The sequence below is a fragment of the Trichomycterus rosablanca genome, chromosome 6, assembly GCF_030014385.1.
Source record: "Trichomycterus rosablanca isolate fTriRos1 chromosome 6, fTriRos1.hap1, whole genome shotgun sequence".
In the NCBI taxonomy this organism is placed as follows: Eukaryota; Metazoa; Chordata; class Actinopteri; order Siluriformes; family Trichomycteridae; genus Trichomycterus; species Trichomycterus rosablanca.
In genome coordinates this window covers 22,845,198-22,867,124 of record NC_085993.1, presented here as the reverse complement: position 1 = coordinate 22,867,124, position 21,927 = coordinate 22,845,198, and the positions used below count along the sequence as shown (strand labels likewise).

The following is a 21,927-nucleotide window of genomic DNA, read 5'->3' as shown; positions in this document are numbered from 1 at the left end:
ATGAAAGAGGTAGCAAAGTATGAAGGTGGTTTGATTAGATGCAGACTGTTTCTGGCTCCTACCTGTGGTGACAGCTTGCCAGCCCAGGGAGAAGGGGGTTCTAGCCTGAATGGTGTAGGCAGTAATTGGACTGTGATTATCAGGACCAGGCTTCCAGGAGAGAGTAGCTGTGGAATCGGAAATCTCATCCACGTGTATGTTGACAGGAGGCCCTGGGGGACCTGAAAATATTACAAATGCTAATGTATGCACAATCACACTTTTTTGGCGCTTTCTTGTCAAGAAGCTGTCACAAGTCTAAAATGTACACACATTTTTTTTTCACTATATTCACACTAATAAGTTACAGCTCCAATCAGAGAGTACATTCTGTACCTTTATTCGTTGTGCAATCAGTCTGTAACTAACCACAATGCATAGCAAAGAGCTTTTTATTTGAACCACATCGTATCATTGCCCCCACAAAGTTGAATCAGTTCATCTGGACACCAAGCTTGGGGCGGAGATACGTTGCATCACTCATCCAAGTGACTTCCTGGGTCTGAGCTGGTGGTAAATAAACCGACCTTTTATGCAGACCATTTGCATAAAGACCGAAACCGGCACCATTTCGAAGCAGGTGATCAGTTTCATATGCAAATCACCATGACTACTAAATACAATGACCATGCGTGTTATTCACATTAGATTGGGGAATAGCTGCAATCATGGTCGTTTCCTCTTCACATAGATGGCCTCTTTGACTTCCCATTTAAACCAGCGTTCTTCCTTATTGAGGGCCTGCACATCATCATCAGTGAATAATTGGCCGCTAGCTTGTAGGTATGTGTAAACCACTGAGTCCTGGCCAGAAGGGGTAGATCTTCAATGTTGTGCCATCTGTTTCGCCAGTGGCTGTTTAGTTCCTTGCAGGTTCCTGCCAATCCATCTGGCAACTAACAGCATACACTGTATTACTCTGTTTGCACTGGGGGACCCAATTCCTATGGTGAACTAGTTTCTGGCGTAGCCTGTTTTGGGGGTTTGAAAGCAACTAATATGAGGTGTTTGGAAAATACGCGTCTCAATGGTTCTGCTACTCCCACCACATATGGAATCAACACTGGTTTGCACATAGACAGCGGTTGTCCCACCCCCCTTTGATCTGCTGGAGCAGTGTTGTGACAAATGCCCAATTAGGCTAACCACATATACCCAGGGCCTTCGTAATATGAGATTTCTCTCTTCCCTTGGCTGTTGTGTTAGTGGGGCTGCTGTTAGCTCGGTGGTGCAGCGTCCTGATTACTCCTAGTTTGTGCTCAAATGGATGATCGGAGTCAAACCCACAATACTGGTCCGTATGTGTTGGTTTGCGGTACACATCTACTTTCAAATGTACCCCCTTCTGGATCCAGAATCTAATTAGGTTGTTTCTTGTACCCTCCTTGATGCATTTGTCCACCGAGTTAATGTGGTACCTCCTGAGACTTCATTTTAAACCAGGTATGATCCACATATTTGAACCAATGGCTCGTGGTGTCCCTGAGTAGGACCTTAGTGCCTAGCAGCAAAACAGGAAGGAGGGGGAAATGCTATATTAATGCCCACTGTCAGGCGTCCACATACTTTTGGTAATATATTTTATCTTTGATGAACTTGAGACCTACTACCACTTACTGTACAGGTCTATTTGTAATTAAAACACACTTAACATCTTTATATATTTTTTTGTTTATGCATTTTCTCCCCTTTTTCTCCCTTTTTTAGTGGGTCCAATTGCCCGATTGTGTCATGCTTCCTCTCCACCATTGCCGATCCCTGCTCTGATTGAGGAGAACAAAGCTAACCCACGCCCCCTCCGACACGTGGGCAGCATGCCGTATGCATCTTATCACCGTTGTGTATGGAGAGACACACCCTGAGAGCCCTTTTTTCTCATCTCTGTGCAGGCACCATCAATCAGCCAGCAGAGGTCGTAATTGCACCAGTCATGGGAGAGAGACCCCATCCGGCTTAGTCCCGCCCATATCTGAACAACAGGCCAATCGTTGTTCATGTGGCCGCTCAGCCTTAGCCGGCAGGCAGAGCTGAGATTCGATACGATGTATTTGAGATCCCAACTCTGGTTCCAGCATGTGTTTTTACCGCTGCACCACCTGAGCGGCCACACACTTAACATCTTTAAGGTGTCAGAGGAAATTACGCAGCAATTTAATTTACAGCATTTTTATTTATTTTGTCATTAGATTTGTATTTCCAAATAAGGTGTGTGTGGCTTCAATCCTGGGGGTCTAGGCAGTCTGGTGCTCTCGTGTTTTGTTGGACTTGCTGGCCAGTACATGTTGGTTTTTCTTTGCGACTGGTTTTGACCCCTAGGACCGGAACTACCCACCCGACTATAGACTATAGACAAAGACAAAGACAGAGCTTGGGGATTCTAGGTCAGAAATTTGTGGTGATCAGGGATGTTGGGTTGCTGTCGTTCTGTCTCTCTTGTCTGATTACTCAGGTTTGTTGATGGTAGGGAAGGCTGGTGCTGATGTCCGGTGAAAGCCTTTATGACTGTGTTACCTGCTAGCTCTCCCTTTAAGTTATGCTGTAATAATTAGGGGTACCGAAGTCTCATGCTGTTCTCTTTCAAAACTGACATTTTACTCTTAATGATTTCACATCTTAACTACATCTTCAGTTGTTTACCCTGAAGTGGTTGTGATGGGAACTTTTCTACCCACTTAAGGTTAAAGCCTGCAAGTTTAAAGCTGCTGTGCCAACAATGCCGCTCCTGCTATATACGATGGGAACCTACTGTGTCTGCACTGAAAATGTCTATAATTCACTATTGACTTTATCACAGACCGGGAGCTTTTCCTTGCCACTGTTGTCCTTGACTGTGAACTGCTTTGAGACAATGTCCATTGTAAAAGTGCTATACAAATGAATTTGACTTGATGCTTCGTACATTTTACATGTGGAATATTTGATCTATCAGTATTTAATCATCAAAGACATATGATTATTGTGTTCAGTTAGTTTAGGTCTTAAAGTGTGAGTCATGCCTAATTTATGAATCATGGCCTGATCATTTATCATGATCAAGGTCATTGTGGGACCTATCAGCACACCATAAACACAGGCAGGAAGGCAGGAATAACTCAGAACTGAATGCGAATTTATTGTGGGGCATTACTGAGACACCTAGCACTTACTCTTGCCTAAAAGCAATTTAGAGTAGACAGTCCACCTACTGGTAGGATTTGGAAGGTTAGAGCACATCATAAAACACTAAAAATACCATGAAAAAACATGAGGCACACTCTGCCCTTCCACAGCACCAGCCTTATTGTTAATCCATGTGTAAATAAAGGACAGACTTGGGCGTTTTAAATTTTTTGAGTAATACAGGATGAGCCAAAGTGCATGTGAAAAAGGGGTTCATTGAGTGATGTAAAGGGGTGGATACAGAGTCATGAATCTGTTTCCAGGGTTTAGTCAAAGGCAGTGAAAGCTTATAACCTTATAACCTGTCTTGGTCTTATAACCTGTGACCAAAACTCTAGTCATTACCTGACCATGCACTTATTCTTATATAATTTTAATCAGCATTACTAGGGATGCACCGATCCGATATTAAGATCGGATATCGGTCCCGATATTACCAAAATGAGATAGATCCGGTATCGGATAATTAGGCTGATCCATGGGGCCGATACGCTGCCTTAGTAGAGAGGATTCTAATAAGTCAACATTATTCAAACGCGCTACTTAGACAGCGCTTCCATCGGGTTTCAGGTTTCGCGTTTAGCATCTTGCCATTAAAACCAATGAATTGAGGTAGCACAGCACGCTAACGTCAATATAACACCTCCCTTCATGTACCGATAACGGTTACATTTCCTCACAAGCTCGAACTTGCAAATATAAACACTCGGTACAAGTTTATACAGGTTAAAAATCAGTAATATTTTATTTACGTTTGATATAACTCCATTCGTTTCTCCGCCCCGTCAGCCATGTTTATTTTTCTGTGAGAGAAGAGCACCCGACCCGCAATGAATGCTGGGATTGCCTTGATCACCAAGGCAGCGTCGGACGCTCACTCGTTCTTGAGCCAAAATAACATTGAAAGATTAAGATGCCTCAGAAGTGAGGAATTTAGGGCATCTAGGATTTCTAACAGTCTCCTTATCGGGAGCACGCACAGGATGACTTAAAATGCTGTCTATGTAGAGAGATCGCTAGCTTCTCCAACACACCCTTTATGTTGAATTGCACTAGATGTTTGCTTGTTTACAGTGTTTGATTACTGATTGTATTGTACCAAGGTATTCGTTTATTCTCAGGTTCTTCCGCTGCTAGATTTTATTTTGAATTACTGTTTACACTACAGTACATATTTAAAAAATAAGATTGATTACTGTTTGTGTAACTACTTCAGTTTCAGCTGATACATTTAATTTATTTTAAAATATTTTAAGAAGAAATATTTAAGAAAATATTTTAACTTTTTTATTTTTTATTTGAATGCTGTGCCAAGGTCCTGCACAATTGTTTATTATTTTATTGACAAATAAATAGCAGTTCAGTACATTTATATCTGTGTTAATTATATTTTGTTTTGCAAACTTAGTAATGTTTAAGTCAATCCTGATGCCTTAAGTCTTTCCCACATGATAAAGTATATGGTTTATTAATTCAACAATGGTATCGGATCGGTATCGGGTATCGACCGATATGCAAAGTATAGGTATCGGATCGGTATCGGAACTGAAAAAGTTGGATCGGTGCATCCCTAAGCATTACTTTCAACTCACTTGTCTCCTAAGAAACGTACATAAACAGTTTAAAACCCAAAAGATAAAGATGCATGGTGTAGAATTTTGGCTTTGGTGGTTACAATGTGTATTACAGCAGCTAACTGTGTTTATATTTTAATTTCTAATATAACTAGGAGGGAAGACATCCATTTAGTAGGGGAGTCTGACATGTTTATAGATTGTAGTGAAATAGGGCTCTAGAACATGGCATAAATAAAAACAACCTTTTTTCAAAGGCTGTTTATGAAGCTTATTGTACAAATGCTTTGATCACATTGTTTTAACAGTTTTGTTTCACTGAGTTTTTCAGATATCTGAACCATATGTGCAGCTGTAGGAACAATTCAATACCGATAAGTGCACCTTAAATCTAGGGTGGATAGAAAACCTTTCATTAGCACATACATATTTATTGTGAAATTTGAACTGTACCTCTGACAATCAGGTCTGTGGCAATAGAGCTGCTGTCCACCTTGGTCTGTACAGCACATGTGTACTTCCCCGCATGCTTCATCTGAATGTTACGAATCATGATGTCCCCTGAGGAATGCTGTGAACCAACAGTGAGATAAATCATTGAACAACTGTCTAATTGTGTACCTTAATTTCAATCAAAAATCCTACAGCTTTTCTTCTAACACCAGTTCAGATTGAAGTTGTCATTTAGTTCAATACATATTGTACAAAAAACTTGCTGTGATTTCCTGCACTGTATTTGTGATGATAAACTTTGCACCTTTCAGACCTTTCAGACCTTTCATTGATTCTTTGATGAGGAGCTCTACCCTTGTGTGATACAGAAACAAGGACATACCTGTTATGTTTTGTCTTCTGTCCTCCACTGAACTTAGTTTGATGGCAAATCATTTCGTTTTTGAATTCTTAGTGTTTTATTCCAATTAAAAACATTTTACAAATAGCCAAATGTAGCCGCTCTGTGATGTAAGGCTTGGATGCAGCTGCTCGGCCATGGAAACCCATTCCATGAAGCTCTCTACACACTGTTCTTGAGCTAATCTGAAGGCCACATGAAGTTTGGAGGTCTGTAGCGACTGACTCTGCAGAAAGTTGGTGACCTCTACGCACCATTTTACGTGGCCTACCACTTCGTGGCTGAGCTGCTGTCGTTCCCAATCGCTTCCACTTTGTTATAATACCACTGACAGTTGACTGTGGAATACTTAGTAGCGAGGAAATTTCACAACTGGACTTGTTGCACAGGTGGCATCCTATCACGGTACCACGCTGGAATTCACTGAGCTCCTGAGAACGACCCATTCTTTCACTAATGTTTGTAGTTGCATGCCTAGGTGCTTGGTTTTATACACCTGTGGCCATGGAAGTGATTGGAACACCTAAATTCAATGATTTGGATGGGTGAGTGAATATTTTTGGCAATATAGTGTATTCATTTGAAATAAAAAAAATTCTTCCATCTTCAGTCTAACCTTTTTCAAAGTTTGTCTGCATTTAAAAATGAAAAAGTTGGCACTAATATACTTCACTTGTCTTAAATTACAATGATTACTCTGTAATGCTAAAGTGCTTTTAATATGCAAATGAAGTGGCGCCGATCTGTAAATTCTCTGTTGCTTTCTTCTACTGCAGTTATAATTGTCAAGTCATCGAGAGCTATTGCATAATCTGTCCAAGCTTCAGAGCTGAAACCCACAATCAAGAGTCACACAGGACTAAAGTAGTCACACAACTGAACTAAATGGATTCATGACCTTTTAATAAAAAGTGAATAAAAGCATTTGACATGCTTGTCAATTTACAAACCTGGTAGCTTAATAATACTCTTTTTAATGCTTGCCTTTTTAATGCTTGCCTTTTTAATGCCATTAACTGTGCATAATAAAAAAAAATCATCATAGCTTCACAAACAAGGGCGGCACGGTGGCTCGATGGGTAGCACTGTCGCCTCACAGCAAGAAGGTCCTGGGTTCAATCCCCAGGCGGGGCAATTTTTTCTCCCCTAATCTAGTCGTGTCCAATTACCCTGATTGCGTCCTCTATACTGATTCGACCCTTCACCACTGACTGTGGATGCCTCTCAACTGACATACGCCCCCTCCGGTACATACAGTCAGTACAGACTGCATTTTTCACCTACACGAGTCGAGTTCATACACTGACGAGCACTGTGCATGGAGGGCCACACCCCCATCAGCATTATTTCTCAGCCCTGTGCAGGCGCCATCAGTCAGCCAGCAGGGGCCGCAGTTGCACCAGTTATGAGGACCTATGATCTTAATTTTTTTTTTTACCCTCTAACCCTGAACAACAGCCAATCGTTGTTCATTCTGTCGCCCAGCCCAGCCAGAAAGGCAGAGCTGAGATTCAATACAATTCATTTGAAACCCCAACTCTGGTGCGCTAGCGTACTTTACTGCTGCGCCACCTGAGCGGCTTCTTGCTTTTATTTAATAATTTTATTAATTGGTTAGGGCGGCATGGTGGCTCAGCAGGTAGCACTGTCGCCTCACAGCAAGAAGGTGCTGGGTTCCATTCCCAGGCGGAGCAGTCCGGGTCCTGTGAAGCTTGCATGTTCTCTCTGTGTGGGTTTCCTCCTGGAGCTTCGTTTTTTTTCCACAGTCCAAAAAAAATGCAAGTAAGGTGAACTGGAGATGCCAAATTGTCCATGACTGTGTTTGACATTAAAGACTTAAACTGATGAACATTGTGTAACAAGCAATTACCTGTTCTGTCATAAATGTAACCAAAGTGTGTAAAACATGACATTAAAATCACACAGGAGCAATTTAGTGCAGCCAGTTCACATTCTGTATGTTTTTGGGAGGTGGCAGTAAATCAGACTACCTGATGGAAACCCACAGACACCCAAAAATCATGTAAAACCCAGAAGCTTAAAAACATATTGCTGCTCAATACACACTCTACCACCTGCACCAGTATGCTCTTTTATTTTTTAAAGTGTTTTTTTTCCTCTGCCATTGCCTTGAAAGACTACTTATGAAGAGTCTAAACTATATAATGTCAGAAATTACATAGAGCACGTCTGAAGAGTCATTTAGAGTTTGGTCTGCAAAGTAGTTCTGAGTGCAATGTGTGTACGATTGCTCTTTATAGTGGGTAAATAAATCATATGGCACCAGTACTGTCAAAATTGTGAGGAATGCCAGGAAGACTAATTGCAATACACTCTTGGCATTGGCTTTTCACTGGCCAGATGGAAAGTCCAAACATTGCATCGTTCCATAAACAGTACTTAGCTTGTAACTGACATGCAGAGAAGTTGTTTGTGAAAACAGGTAGCCTAGCTGTAAATCTAAATAATAAATTGTGAATTGTATTGGTCATTGAAATGTCTAGAGACATTTCTAGTAATAGTTTAAGCAACAGATTGTACCACTGAAGACAGGCTGAGATGGTGACAACAGTGAGATAAATCATTGACCAACTGTCTGATTGTGTCCCCTCTATTTCACCCAAAAAACCTAAAGCCTTTATTATAACACCGATTTAGATTAAAGTTGTTATTCAGTTCAATAAATATTGAAAAAAATGCATTTGTGCTTTTTTTTTAATGTAATTTTTACTTATAAATAAAGTTTTTTTATATACATTTTTACATATGAAAAGATTTACTTGTACTTTATTGCTTTTATATAACCATTTTATTGATCAATGAAACCAAAAATAGTGAACTCAAGGCAGGAATACACCCTGTACAAGTCATTAGTAAATCACAAACTGACACACCTTCACACGTTTTCTTATTTAATCACTCACACCTAGGAGCAATTAAGTACAGCCACTTCACCTTCTAAAAACAGGCTGAGATGGTGACTAAATTTTTTTCTTAAGAACTGATTGACTTACTGATACTTACTGATGCCATTAGCACTAAAATGCTGGTATGCTAGTAGCATGATTATTTCTTAAAATTCAATAAAAAGATAAAGCTAATGCATGCAGAATGAAATTGAGTAACTGATGTTAGAGTTTATGCGATCTAGGTGTCACTGTAAATAAATAATTTTCTGGGAATAAGTGCAAATGCTAGTCATTTGTAGATATTTAAGGAAATACTAAAAGTTCTGCTATTGTGCTATTATGTGAAACTGGAGGTATGCATACAGTGGCTCAGTGGTAGCACTGTCGCCTCACGGCAAGATCCCAGGTTCGATTCCCAGGTGAAGCGGTCCAGGTCCTTTCTTTTTGAAGTTTGCATGTTCTCCCCGGGTCTCTGTGTGTTTTCTCTGGGAGCTCCGGTTTCCTCCCACAGTCCAAAAACATACAAGTGAGGTGAATTGGAGACCTTAAATTGTCCACGACTAAGTTTAACATTAAAGACTTGAACTGATTAATCTTGTGTAATGAGTAACTACCTGTCCTGTCATGAATGTAACCAAAGTGTGTAAAACATGACGGTAAAACCCTAATTAATTAATAAATAATCCATAAAACATCCTACTTTTAAAATATGATTCTACAATTTATTGTAATACATGTAAATGGAGTTTATTTTAGAACTAAGCTAGAATGCATATACTATAGCTAAAATCCCTTGTAAGTGTAAATCTGAATACGGGCCATAACAAAATAAAAAAGTAATAAAGTGTCTATTCATGAAATGCTTTTAAAGCTGCACTATGTTGCAATGTCATAGTTCTAAATGTTTTTGCTAGGTTGTTTCAAAGAAAAATGATTTACAAACTGCACCAGTGTCCCCCTGTTTGAATGAAAATGTGACATATTGTGCATTAGTACTCACCCCGCCAACCTTTTCAAAGTATCCTCCGTGACTGCCAAAATGAATGAGCTGTTCATTAAAGAACCAGGTGAACTTGAGCTCCAGAGAGGGGTCGTGGGTCACCTGACAGGGCAAAACGATGCTCTCGCCTACGGTCACATCCAGGGTTGCAGGAGGTGTTGTGATGATTGTCGCTTCTGTAAAGCACAGAATTCTGCTTAGCACTAAACGCACCCTGTGTAGTCTTACAATTGCAAGATATCATGAATGTACATCTTATTGAAAAGGATAAATTACAGCAACTCAGATCATCTTAACTAGCGTAATGTAATTCTCACTCACTCACTTTCTTAACCGCTTATTCAAATTAGGGTCGCGGGGGCGTGCTGGAGCCTTTACCAGATTTTCAATGGCAGCAAGGCACACAGTAACACCCTGGATGGGGCACCAGTCAATACACACATACACCAATTCACCTATAGGCCAATTAGGTGTCTCCAATTAACCTGACTGCATGTTTTTGGACTGTGGGTGGAAACCGGCAGACATGGGGAGAACATGCAAACTCCGCACAGAAAGAACCCGGACCGCCCCGCTTGGTGATCGAACCCAGGACCTTCTTGCTGTGAGGCGACAGTGCTACCCACCGAGCCGCCCTCTATGTATTTCTCCACTCCAAAATAATAGTTAAGCAGGGCCAGTTTCCTATGTAGCGCCTGTTCCCGTTTTCCCTTTTTTAAGTCCCCAGTTGTGTAGATTGAGGAAATAAAACATGCTTTAGTGTGTACATCAGGGGTGCAAAAAGTTAAACCAAGCAAAGGGAAGAAAAAAAAACACAAAAATATAATAAAACTATAAGCCAATTAGAAATACACTATATAGCCAACAGTATTTGGGCACCTGACCATAAGCTTTTTCGACATCCTATTGCAAAAACAAATAATAATAAAATATAGTGACATCTTTATGATCTTTTCAGCTATAACAACAGCCAGAAGTATGTCTGTGGGAAATTGTGCCCATGCAGACATTTGCATGGCTAGGCACTTATGTTGGTCAAGAAAGCCTCAACTTACACTATATTGCCAAAAGTATTCGCTCGTCTGCCTTCACACGCATAAGAACTTGAGTGACATCCCATTCTTAATCCATAGGGTTTAAGATGATGTCGCCCCACCCTTTGCAGCTATAACAGCTTCAACTCTTCTGGGAAGGCTTTCCACAAGGTTTATGGGAATTTTTTACCATTCTTCCAGAAGCGCATTTGTGAGGTCGGACACTGATGTTGGACGAGAAGACCTGGCTTGCAGTCTCTGCTCTAATTCATCCCAAAGTTGTTCTATCGGGATGAGGTCAGGACTCTGTGCAGGCCAGTCAAGTTCTTCCACCCAAAATCGCTCATCCATGTCTTTATGGACTTTGCTTTGTGCACTGGTGCGCAGTCATGTTGGAACAGGAAGGGCCCATCCCCAAACTGTTCCCACAAAGTTGGGAGAGTGAAATTGTCCAAAATCTCTTGGTATGCGGAAGCGTTAACAGTTTCTATCACTAGAACCCAGGGGGCCGAGCCCAACTCCTGAAAAACAAGCCCACACCATAATCCCCCCTCCACCAAACTTTACACTTGGCACAATGCAGTCAGACAAGTATCGTTCTCCTGGCAACCGCCAAACCCAGACTCGTCCACTGGATTGCCACTCCAGAGAACACGTCTCCACTGCTCTAGAGTCCAGTGGCGGCGTGCTTTACACCACTGCATCCGACGCATTGCAATGTGCTTGATGATGTAAGGCTTGGATGCAGCTGCTCGGCCATGGAAACTCATTCCATGAAGCTCTCTACACACTGTTCTTGAACTTCATTCTTTCACAAATGTTTGTAGAAGCAGTCTGCATGCCTAGGTGCTTGGTTTTATACACCTGTGGCCATGGAAGTGATTGGAACACCTGAATTCAATTATTTGGATGGGTGAGTGAATACTTTTGGCAATATAGTGTATATCCCAGTTCATTCCAAAGCTGGTCATCTGGAGCTGATGTCAGGGCTCTGTGCAGACCACTAGAGTTTCTTTAAACCAAGCTTTTTATGTCTTTACAGCCTTGTGTTTATAAAATATACCACAAATAATCCCCCCTCTGCAAAACACTCTTTCCACCTCACGAGGGTGCTGTGTGTTTGTGCAAAATCCTTACTGGAATAAATTATGCATAACAGGCTATTCCCACTGGACAAGCCCACATTCACACAGAAATCAGGCTTTCGATCCAGGGTTAAGAATTCTTCTTGTGTTATGGTCTCCTATATAATGAAACAATCTCCTTCATCTCTTTCTTTTTTTTATATCAGACAGCAAAGACGAGGCTATCAGGATCAAGCTATCAGAGTTTCATGAGGAACACAATAGGGAGGCGTCACTTCTTTTATTTGGAGGACTAGATCCCGCTCGAAATGTCTGTCAGATCAGCACAATGGGTGACAGTGCAGCATGGCCCAGTATTCTAATGTCACCTCTTAAAGAGGCGTGTGCAGTGCAGGTACTTTCATTCTTTCATTCAAGAAATGATAGCATCCACCTGGAAAGGAGAAGTGGATGTCAAACAGGAAAAGGCAAAGCATGCTTTACTTGTTGAGGAAAAAACTACTTTTCTTTTTCTGCATGGCTCTGAATTTTATCACATTTATTAGCCCCTGAAGAACCATGTTATTTGTTTGCCATTCTCAGAGGAGGATTGAATCCCCTTGAGCCCTACTGTTGTTGCTGCAGTACTAACTTTGGGTAGTGTGGGTGATAAGTAAGCCATCTTTCCTCCCAGGCTACTTCCAAAAGAAGCAATTTATAGTCTAGGGCCATTTGGAAGCCAGGAACAATGTCTCTGAACAGAAAATGGATATTAATATCTCCTTCACAGTTTCTGACAGAACAACATACTGCACACATTCTATGTGAGAACAGAGGGATGAGTATGTGGTCACACTCTCACTACAGTGCATTAAAAATATCCAGCAGAGCTCACATCCCAGGCTAGAAAGAAGACAAACAGGTAACCTTTAGATATGAGATGAACTCGTACATGCCAGACAGCCCTGGCTAGCTTCCCATGTGTTCACATAGAGGAAATAAAGCCTTATTACCCTGTTCCATCATCATTTGTGACAGGCTGTATAGATAACCCCTGCTTTATAAAGCTGACCCTTCTGTCAGCCATCTCCAGCATAATGTGACTGATAGGCATCAGTGAAATACCTTGTTACCGACTGTCATTACTCTCAATGGAGTGAAAGAGAGGATGTGACCTTTTTGTCATTTACATGGGTCAATCAAAGACATGATGTTAGATCTGCTGGCTCTGTGTACAGCCCAGCAGCTAAACATGAATGACAGCCTGGGAAAATTATTATTGATTATTGAAATGATTGAAATTTACAGGTGACCACATGTCAATTTAAAGTCAGTAGGCAGGGCCTCCCAATTACTCATTAGTAGGTTATGATTGGCTACCACTGGTGACTTTTATGTGCATATATACACCGATCAGCCATAACATTTTCTACACTCCCTGTCCATTTTATCAGCTCCACTTACCATAAGCACTTTGTAGTTCTACAATTACTGACTGTAGTCCATCTGTTGTAGTCCAATCTTTTACCCTGTTCTTTAATGGTCAGGACTGTCCCAGGACCACCACAGAGCAGGTATTATTTAGGTGGTGGATCATTCTCAGCACTGAAGTGACAATGACATGGTGGTGGTGTGTTAGTGTGTGTTGTGCTGGTATGAGTGGATCAGCGTCCTGTGACCACTGATGAAGGTCTAGAAGATGAACAACTCAAACAGCAGCAATAGATGAGCGATCATCTCTGACTTTACATCTACAAGGTAAACCAACTAGGTAGGAGTGTCTAATAGAGTGGACAGTGAGTGGACACAGTATTTAAAAACTCCAGCAGCGCTGCTGTGTCTGATCCACTCATACCAGCACAACACACACTAACACACCACCACCATGTCAGTGTCACTGCAGTGCTGAGAATGATCCACCACCTAAATAATACCTGCTCTGTGGTGGTCCTGGGACAGTCCTGACCATTAAAGAACAGGGTAAAAGATTGGACTACAACAGATGGACTACAGTCAGTAATTGTAGAACTACAAAGTGCTTCTATATGGTAAGTGGAGCTGATAAAATGTACAGTGAGTGTAGAAACAAGGAGGTGGTTTTAATGTTATGGCTGATCGATGTAAATAGTACTAATTTTATGGCAGCAGATCTAGAAAGTCTAGTGCAGATCTCAGTAAGTCGCCTCACAGCAACAAGATCCTGGGTTCGATCCACAGGTGCTCCACTGGTCCAGGTCCTTTCTGTGTGGAGTTTGTATGTACTTCCCGTGTCTGTGTGGGTTTCCTCCGGGAGCTCCGGTTTCCTCCCACAGTCCAAAGACATGCAAGTGAGGTGAATTGGAGATACAAAATTATCCATGACTGTGTTTGACATTGAACTTGTGAACTGATGAATCTTGTGTAACCAGTAATTACCGTTTCTGTCATGAATGCAACCAAAATGTATAAAACATGACGATAACATCTTAATAAATAAATGAAAATGAAAAAAATTGAATTATGGGTGCATTCTTTATTTTTAATAACTACTCTACTTTCAAAGTGTCTAAGTTAAAAGTAATTTTGGACAAGAATAAACATGCTGTCCTCACTCACTCACTTCATTCATCAGGTTCCACTGTCGCAACAAGTATCTGAATAATGCAAAAGCACCAGTGTTTGTGCTCGGAGAAAAGCTCACAGGAAATCACATGGAGCTCAAGCTCAGACCAAGTGAATCAAGAGGAAAAAACAGAAAAAGATCAAAGTCACCCAAGGTCAAGTATCCCCAATCAAACAGCAATCTTCTTTTTATCACTGTTGTGTTGGAACTAGGTAGTAGTTAAGACAACAAGCAAGCCCCTACGGGCCTGAGCCAGCATGTTGCAGACTACAGAAACATTGACAGAAAATAAGGGCACAGGTGTATAATCAACACTGATTATAGTTAAGCTGATGGTACTTCTGGCAGAGTTCACTGCGACACTCACGCAACCAAAGCAAAGGATTGAGAGGTAACTGGCTGATACACAGAGCTGCACTTTTGCCTATCATGTCTAAATATTATTGTTAAAAGCACACAGTTTGTATGAGTGGTAATAAAATCATTAATAAATAAATAATAATACTGTAAACAGTACTGTAATTTCGCTGCTATCCAACCCTAATAAATAACTTTTTTTGACTTTTTTGTGTGACCTAGAAAAGTCATACTGAAGCAACGGTAATAGGAGAACTCACCTCAGCCCGTGAATGCAATCAGGCAAAACTGAAATAAAATGTGACCATATGGACAGTAAAGCAAGTCATAAAATTTTATGTTGCTTTCAATTCTCATCTGTCTCAGTCACAAGACAAAGTCAGTTAAATCAGTCTTTCAGGACTTGATCATCTTAAAAGAATTCTGCTCATTCCGGGTTCCTCCCACCTCCCCAAAATATGCTATTAGATGAGTTGACTACACTTAGCTTCCCCTAGATGTGATTGATTTAAAAATGTGTAATGCTATTTAGTTATTAGGATTTTAACGTCATGTTTTACACACTTTGGTTACATTCATGACAGAACCGATAATTACTGGTTACACAAGATTAATCAGTTCACAAGTTCAATGTCAAACACAGTCATGGACAATTTTGTGTCTCCAGTGCTGTGGAAGGAAACCTAAGCTCCAGGAGGAAACCCACGCAGACACAGGGAGAACACGCAAACTTTACACAAAAAGGACCACACACTCACTGTCCATTTTTTTATCAGCTCCACTTACCATATAGGAGCACTTTGTAGCTCTACAGTTACTGACTGTAGTCCATCTATTTCTCTGCATGTTTGTTTTAGCCTGCTTTGACCCTCTTCTTCAATGGTCAGGACCACCACAGGACCACTACCGAGTAGGTATTACCTGGGTGTTGGATCATTCTCAGCACTGCAGTGACACTGACATGGTGGTGGTATGTTAGTGTGTGTTGTGCTGGTATGAGTGGATCAGACACAGCAGAACTGCTGAAGTTTTTAAATACTGTGTCCACTCACTGTCCACTCTATTAGACACTCCTACCTAGTTGGTCCACCTTGGAGATGTAAAGTCAGAGACGGTCGCTCATCTGTTGCTGCTGTTTGAGTTGGTCATTTTCTAGACCTTTATCAGTGGTCACAGGACGCTGCCCATGGGGCGCTGTTGGCTGTATATTTTTGGTTGGTGGACTATTCTCAGTCCAGCAGTGACAGTGAGGTGTTTAAAAACTCCATCAGCGCTGCTGTGTCTGATTCCATCATACCAGCACAACACACACTAACACACCACCACCATGTCAGTGTCACTGCAGTGCTGAGAATAATCCACCACCCAAATAATACCTACTCTGTAGTGGTCCTGGGAGAGTCCTGACTATTGAAGAACAGCATGAAAGGGGGCTAACAAAGCATGCAGAGAAACAGATGGACTACAGTCAGTAATTGTAGAACTACAAAGTGCCCCTATATGGTAAGTGGAGCTGATAAAATGGACAATGTGTGTAGAAACAAGGAGGTGGTTTTAATGTTATGGCTAATATAGTATACAAACATTTTAACCTGATTTTTGAAAACAATTTGTAAAATTTTCGCAGTATGGTTATCAAATTATGGGCACATTCTTTACTACATAAAATCTATTGCATAAAACTGTATTTTTTATTCCTAAATTGATGGAATATTGCTAACTAGGACACCGAAACCCTTTTTCAACCACTTATACAAATTAACAAACTAACCTACCCTACATACATTACACAGTATGTACTTTTGGAAGCTCTATTTTGTCTACCTTTAAGAAATAAACAGAACAATTATAAGTGAAATCCTAACCAAGATAATTGCTAAATTCAGGTCAACATCATCACATTATAAGACCCCATACCCCCCCCCTCCTCCTGTATAATATGAGCGTGTATATTTTGTATTTAATGTGTATCACAACTGTGAGGGACTATGCACCTAAGATTTTAATGTGTTAATGTGGCATGACAATAAAAGTGATTTGATTTGATGCTGTCCACAAAAATAGCATCCAGAGACACCATAGACAAAGGAGATCACCATAGACAAAAATCTTATAAACCCTCTGCAACATCTTAATAGTAATTCAGTTCATCGTGCCTGCAGCATTGCCTGCAAATTTCCTAGTTTTGTAAGCCTAAAAACATGCATAAATCTCAGACTTTCTTGTCCAAACTTTTCATTTGTGCAAAGCGCTATCCTTCCTCAAATGCATCTATACAAAGAAAAAAGCATATATGGCTGTTTTTATGCTTGTTTGCTGTTTGCATGCATTACATTTTATGTTTTTGTGCAGAATGTAACCTAATTAAGTCTGAAAATAAGCACAAAAGACTACCACATTCACCCCTTAGTGTTAAGAAGACATTTAGAAGTCACAAAGATTTTGACTGGCTTTTATGTAAATCCCAAAGGTGATTTGATCCTCTTAATCTCTGTCCAGAGAAAGCAATTTCTAATTAAAACTAATGAATCTGGTTAATATCCTCTTAGCGTTCAGATAATTGGGACATCAGCTGAGCTGATAAGTTGCATTATTTGCTGTCACTTGCTGTGACTGTGTGTGTGTGCTTATATGCATGTGTGTTTGAGTCTGTTTACACGTGCTGAAAAAGAAAGAATTCAATCTGACAGGTATTTTCAAGACTTGTACCACAGCAGTCAATTTAAATACAAAGCTGTCATGTCCCATAAGGGCCACCAATAGCTCAGATACATACACAGACACTGTGGTTGCAGATCTTAAATAAAACTGTGAATGTAAATTAGCCTGTCTCATTCCCTGGACATTATTAATACTGACAGAGAGGAACTAGATGATATAAGTGTGTATTTGTACATCGGCCAAGGATGCAGCAACCCTTAAATTGGATGATGAAAAGCAAACGCTTAGGGCAAGAGTGTTTAATAGAGGCATCTATTCTTCTCAACAGATTATAAATTTCAACAGTAATGTCTAATTCAGACACATGCATTATTGTGTGTAGATTAATGTCCATTTACACCTTGTCTTTTAAAGTATATTACATGCTGTTTCTGTGAGACATAAGCAGCATAAGTTTTATGTTTTATATATATGCTAATCAAGCAGTAACAACAGAATGAAAAGTGGAAGATAAATAAAGGTACTAGTGCAGAATTATGGGAAAAAGTAAAGTTTTGATTCCCCAAACACCAGAATACCCTACATTACTACTATATTATAACATAACTTATTTTTATTATGATATTATTAGACAATTATTATAAAACCTGATTTTTACTTATTTTTATTAAATATTTACTTCATGAATAAAGCAAATTTTTATGTCATTGGAAGAACATAATTTACAAATTGACAAATTACCCAAACTAAGTAAAATGTATTACAATATCTAGAAATGTATTAAAATATTTAAACATATATAACTGTCTAATATAACATATAAAAATGATATAAATTATATATTGCTTTCACCAGCAAACACTGGGTGCAAGGCAGAAATATCTTGGAGACGGCACCAATCCATCACAGGGTTTAGACCACCCACCTGCCTTCCCCTCAGACATAGCCAATCAAGCCTGTGTAAACACTTATTTAGGTATCTGTGATTTTCTTTCCATTAAGTAACCAAACAATCAGCACTAAGGGTCAGCAGCACAGAGAGCTTTAATAGGTCATTTTGAAATAGTTAGCCTTGAACTGTAGGTTTATATACACCGACTAGCATAACATTATGAAAGGTGAAGTGATTAACACTGATTATCTCTTCATCACGGCACCTGTTAGTGGGTGGGATATATTAGGCAGGAAGTGAACATTTTATCCTCAAAGTTGATGTGTTAGAAGCAGGAAAAATGAGCAAGCATAAGAATTTGAGCGAGTTTGACAAGGGCCAAATTGTGATGGCTAGACGACTTGGTCAGAGCATCTCCAAAACTGCAGCTCTTGTGGGGTGTTCCCGGTCTGCAGTGGTCAGTATCTATCAAAAGTGGTCCAAGGAAGGAACAGTGGTAAACCGGCGACAGGGTCATGGGCGGCCAAGGCTCATTGATCCACGTGGGGAGAGAAGGCTGGCCCGTGTTATCCTATGTTTGGATTTAATATTATGTAAACAATGTGGTTTACAGAAAGGGGCAGAGTAGACTCTATTTAGCAAGAAACCTCTGCTGCTAGAGGGTGCATCAAAATGCTTGCGTTGCTGGTACAAGCCCCACTATCTAAAACACTTGCTTTGTATTCAGTTACAATTGTATCAGTGGCGATTTCTCTAAGACTGCAAGGGAAGCTCGGCTTCCCCTAAAATGTCAAAAATTAAATGGTCAAATATGTACAGTTGTGTTAACATTTCATTGACTACAAATGCGTTAGAACACGTTCATCTCGAAGACGAGTTCGTTCAGAATCAGCTACTTATCACAAATCGACTGACTCGAACTTCTCATACGTGCCCGGAGCCTCAATGCATTTGGCCGTAGAAGCTGAGCGTCTCTTCACTTCTATGGGGCTGCATGGGAGTTTTTTTTTCATTGCTTCGAAACTCGCCGGCCATTGGATAAATGCCACGATTTTGTCCCGCCCCCGGACGCTGAGCGTCTCTGGGGGTGAATTGAGCTGTGGGCGGGTCTGGAGGCTGAGCTTCTGCAAAATGATTGGAGGATCAGTCGAAAGGCTGAATTCCGTTTTGATTGACAGCTATCACTGGGAGCTTCAGTCCCATCGCAGATTTTGCGAGTGAAGTCGAAAGACAAACTGCAACCCATTTCAGCCCATTTTCTTGAAAAGGAACAGAGGGCAGAATTTATGTATAAATAAATTGACAAATTTTATGATGTAAGCCGACAATGAGCTTCCCCTCTTTGAAAGACCAGCAGCCGCTACTGAATTGTATAAATAATTGGATAAAAGCAAGAACCTGTTCAAACTGTCTGTGGTCGCAACTGGCATTTTCTTCTGACTTCTGTGGAGATAAGGCTCAGGACTGATCATCCAGAGTACTCTGGACTCAGTGGAGCTAGTAGTGCATAGGCGGATACTAGATGAACTCTTATATCATGGATGATGCCTTACACCCCCTCAATGACAGTTATTTGCCTCTAATTAACTAATAAAGTAGTACAAGAGGTCATTTATATTTGCTGTTATAAAACTCCTCCTTGTGTTGTAGCAGTCTATAAGACAATGTTTAATTTATACAACATAGTTTAAATTCTGTTTCATCATATTTGCATAGAACCACTTCATGGTGATGTAGTACTGCAGAGCAATTTTAAGGTATTGCACAAACTGTATTTAAATAAGAACTCTGACTGGGGCACTTAAGAACATGAATTATCATAATTTTGAATTTTGATTTACTAAGAAATCTCTGTTGCTAGAATGGGTGCATCAAACTGCTTGTGTATGCCAAGACGCCAAGGGTAGAATAAGCTCAGTAGTTAAGGTACTGGACTATTGATCGAAAGGTTACTGGTACAAGCCTTACTACTTAAAACAATTGCTCTGTATTTGGTTACAACTGTAAGAAAATTGGATAAAAGCAAGAACCACTTAATGGTAGGGTTGTACTGGAGAGCAATTTTAAGGTACTGCACAAACTGTACTTCAATAAGAACTCTAACTGGGCCACTTAAGAACATGACTTATCATAATTTTGAAACACTATAGTGTTGCTTTGGGAGTGTTGTTTTGATTTATTGTCTTGGTGAAAGAATCTGCCATCACCATGTTTTAATGAATTACTTTAGTCTAATTCACCCCCACTGCCTTCCCAACCTCAAACACATCCAATCGTGAATGTGGAGTGCTTGACTAGGCAGTTCGGTGGGCTAGCTTAATAGGTTGCTGTGCCCCACAAGCGCCCTCACCCAACATATTTTATGTAACAGTGTTACCTGCATATTTTCCAGATTAACACCACACATACTGCATAAAACTCAACCAAACACATTTTATTGAAGGCTTGATTTGTTTAACACCTTGGATATGGTTGCTTTATGTTCAATAAATGCCAGTTCAGACAGATTAACCTTGAAAAAACTGTAGGAACACTGATTTGACTATTAAATCTATATAAAAGAGTTCTGTGTCTACATTTCTGTTTGCAGATAAAATGATTTCATCCTTTACTTCTTTGTATAAACTATACAGAGACAGGTCACTTATGACTCTAGTAAACTACTCTGACATGTTTGATAAATAGATCTGGCAAAGAGCCTTCTGTTCTGGCTCCTCTTTCCTCACTTATGCTCACTTATCCATGCCCTGTGATTATAGATCTCACCTGTGTCTCTTTGCCTTGTAAAGCCAGTCATTATATGGTACAGTATGTAGCAGGGGTTATCAACCTGAATAACAGCATAGAGCAATGCGCTGCCAACAACATTTTTTTTGTGTGGGTGGTGCGAAAGGGGCATGTGGGAGCAGTAGGGTCAGCAGCACAGGTAGCTGTAACAGGTCATTTTGAAATAGTTAGCCTTGAAGTGTAGGTTTATACTGTATATGTTGATCTTTTATTCTATGTTTGGGTTTTATATGCTGTAAACAATGTGGTTTACAGAAAGGGACAGAGTACACTCTTATTTACTAAGAAACCTCTGTGGCTAGAGTGAGTGCATCAAACTGCTTGTGTATGCCAAGATGCCAAGGGTAGTGTAAGCTCAGTAGTTAAGGTACTGGACTTTTGATTGGAAGGTTGTTGGTACTAGCCCCTCTACCTAAAATAATTGCAGAGTCTTCTGTGATAGTAAGGCTCAGGACTGATCACTTGGAGTACTCTCGACTCAGTGGCACTAATAGATACTAAATAAACTCTTGCATATCATGGACGATGCCTTACACCCCCTCAATGACACAGTTATTTTCCCCTAATTAAGCAAATGAGCACTTTAACCCCTTAACTGAAACATGTGAATTGTAAAAAGAAGTTAAGTGGTACAGGAGGTCATTTATATTTGCTGTTATTACATTTCTATTCCATATATTTTCATAGAACCACTTCATTGTAACACTCAAGCTCATCTTCATACAGATCTACATACCCATAGTTCACCTGAATAATATTTACCCTTTTTATTAGCTTTTAACTTACAGAATGTACATGGACACTTAGTATGCTCATCCTACACTAGTCACCTTATTTTATTTTGTTACTATGGTCACTGGTTATTTTAAAACACTTCAGTATATTTCAGGTGTTGTCCTTGTATAAAGAAGTTGTACAGAAGTGTTTTTGTTTAAAATAATATGTCGTATGATTCTGTGACAAAACAATTACACTTTATCTACCTGTGTTTGTGCA

General features: G+C 40.1%; 1 protein-coding gene across 1 annotated transcript in view; it reads right to left on the bottom strand.

The window, feature by feature from the left end:
- The window catches only part of cntn4 (contactin 4), a 368,543-nt gene that overhangs the window by 26,830 nt on the left and 319,786 nt on the right, over window positions 1-21,927 (bottom strand). The window contains exons 15-17 of the mRNA XM_062997552.1: window positions 9,535-9,710; window positions 5,226-5,343; window positions 63-221 (exon numbers count right to left, since the gene is read on the bottom strand). Of these exons, the coding sequence (XP_062853622.1) occupies window positions 63-221; window positions 5,226-5,343; window positions 9,535-9,710 (453 nt within the window). The remainder of the gene's footprint in view (window positions 1-62; window positions 222-5,225; window positions 5,344-9,534; window positions 9,711-21,927) is intronic.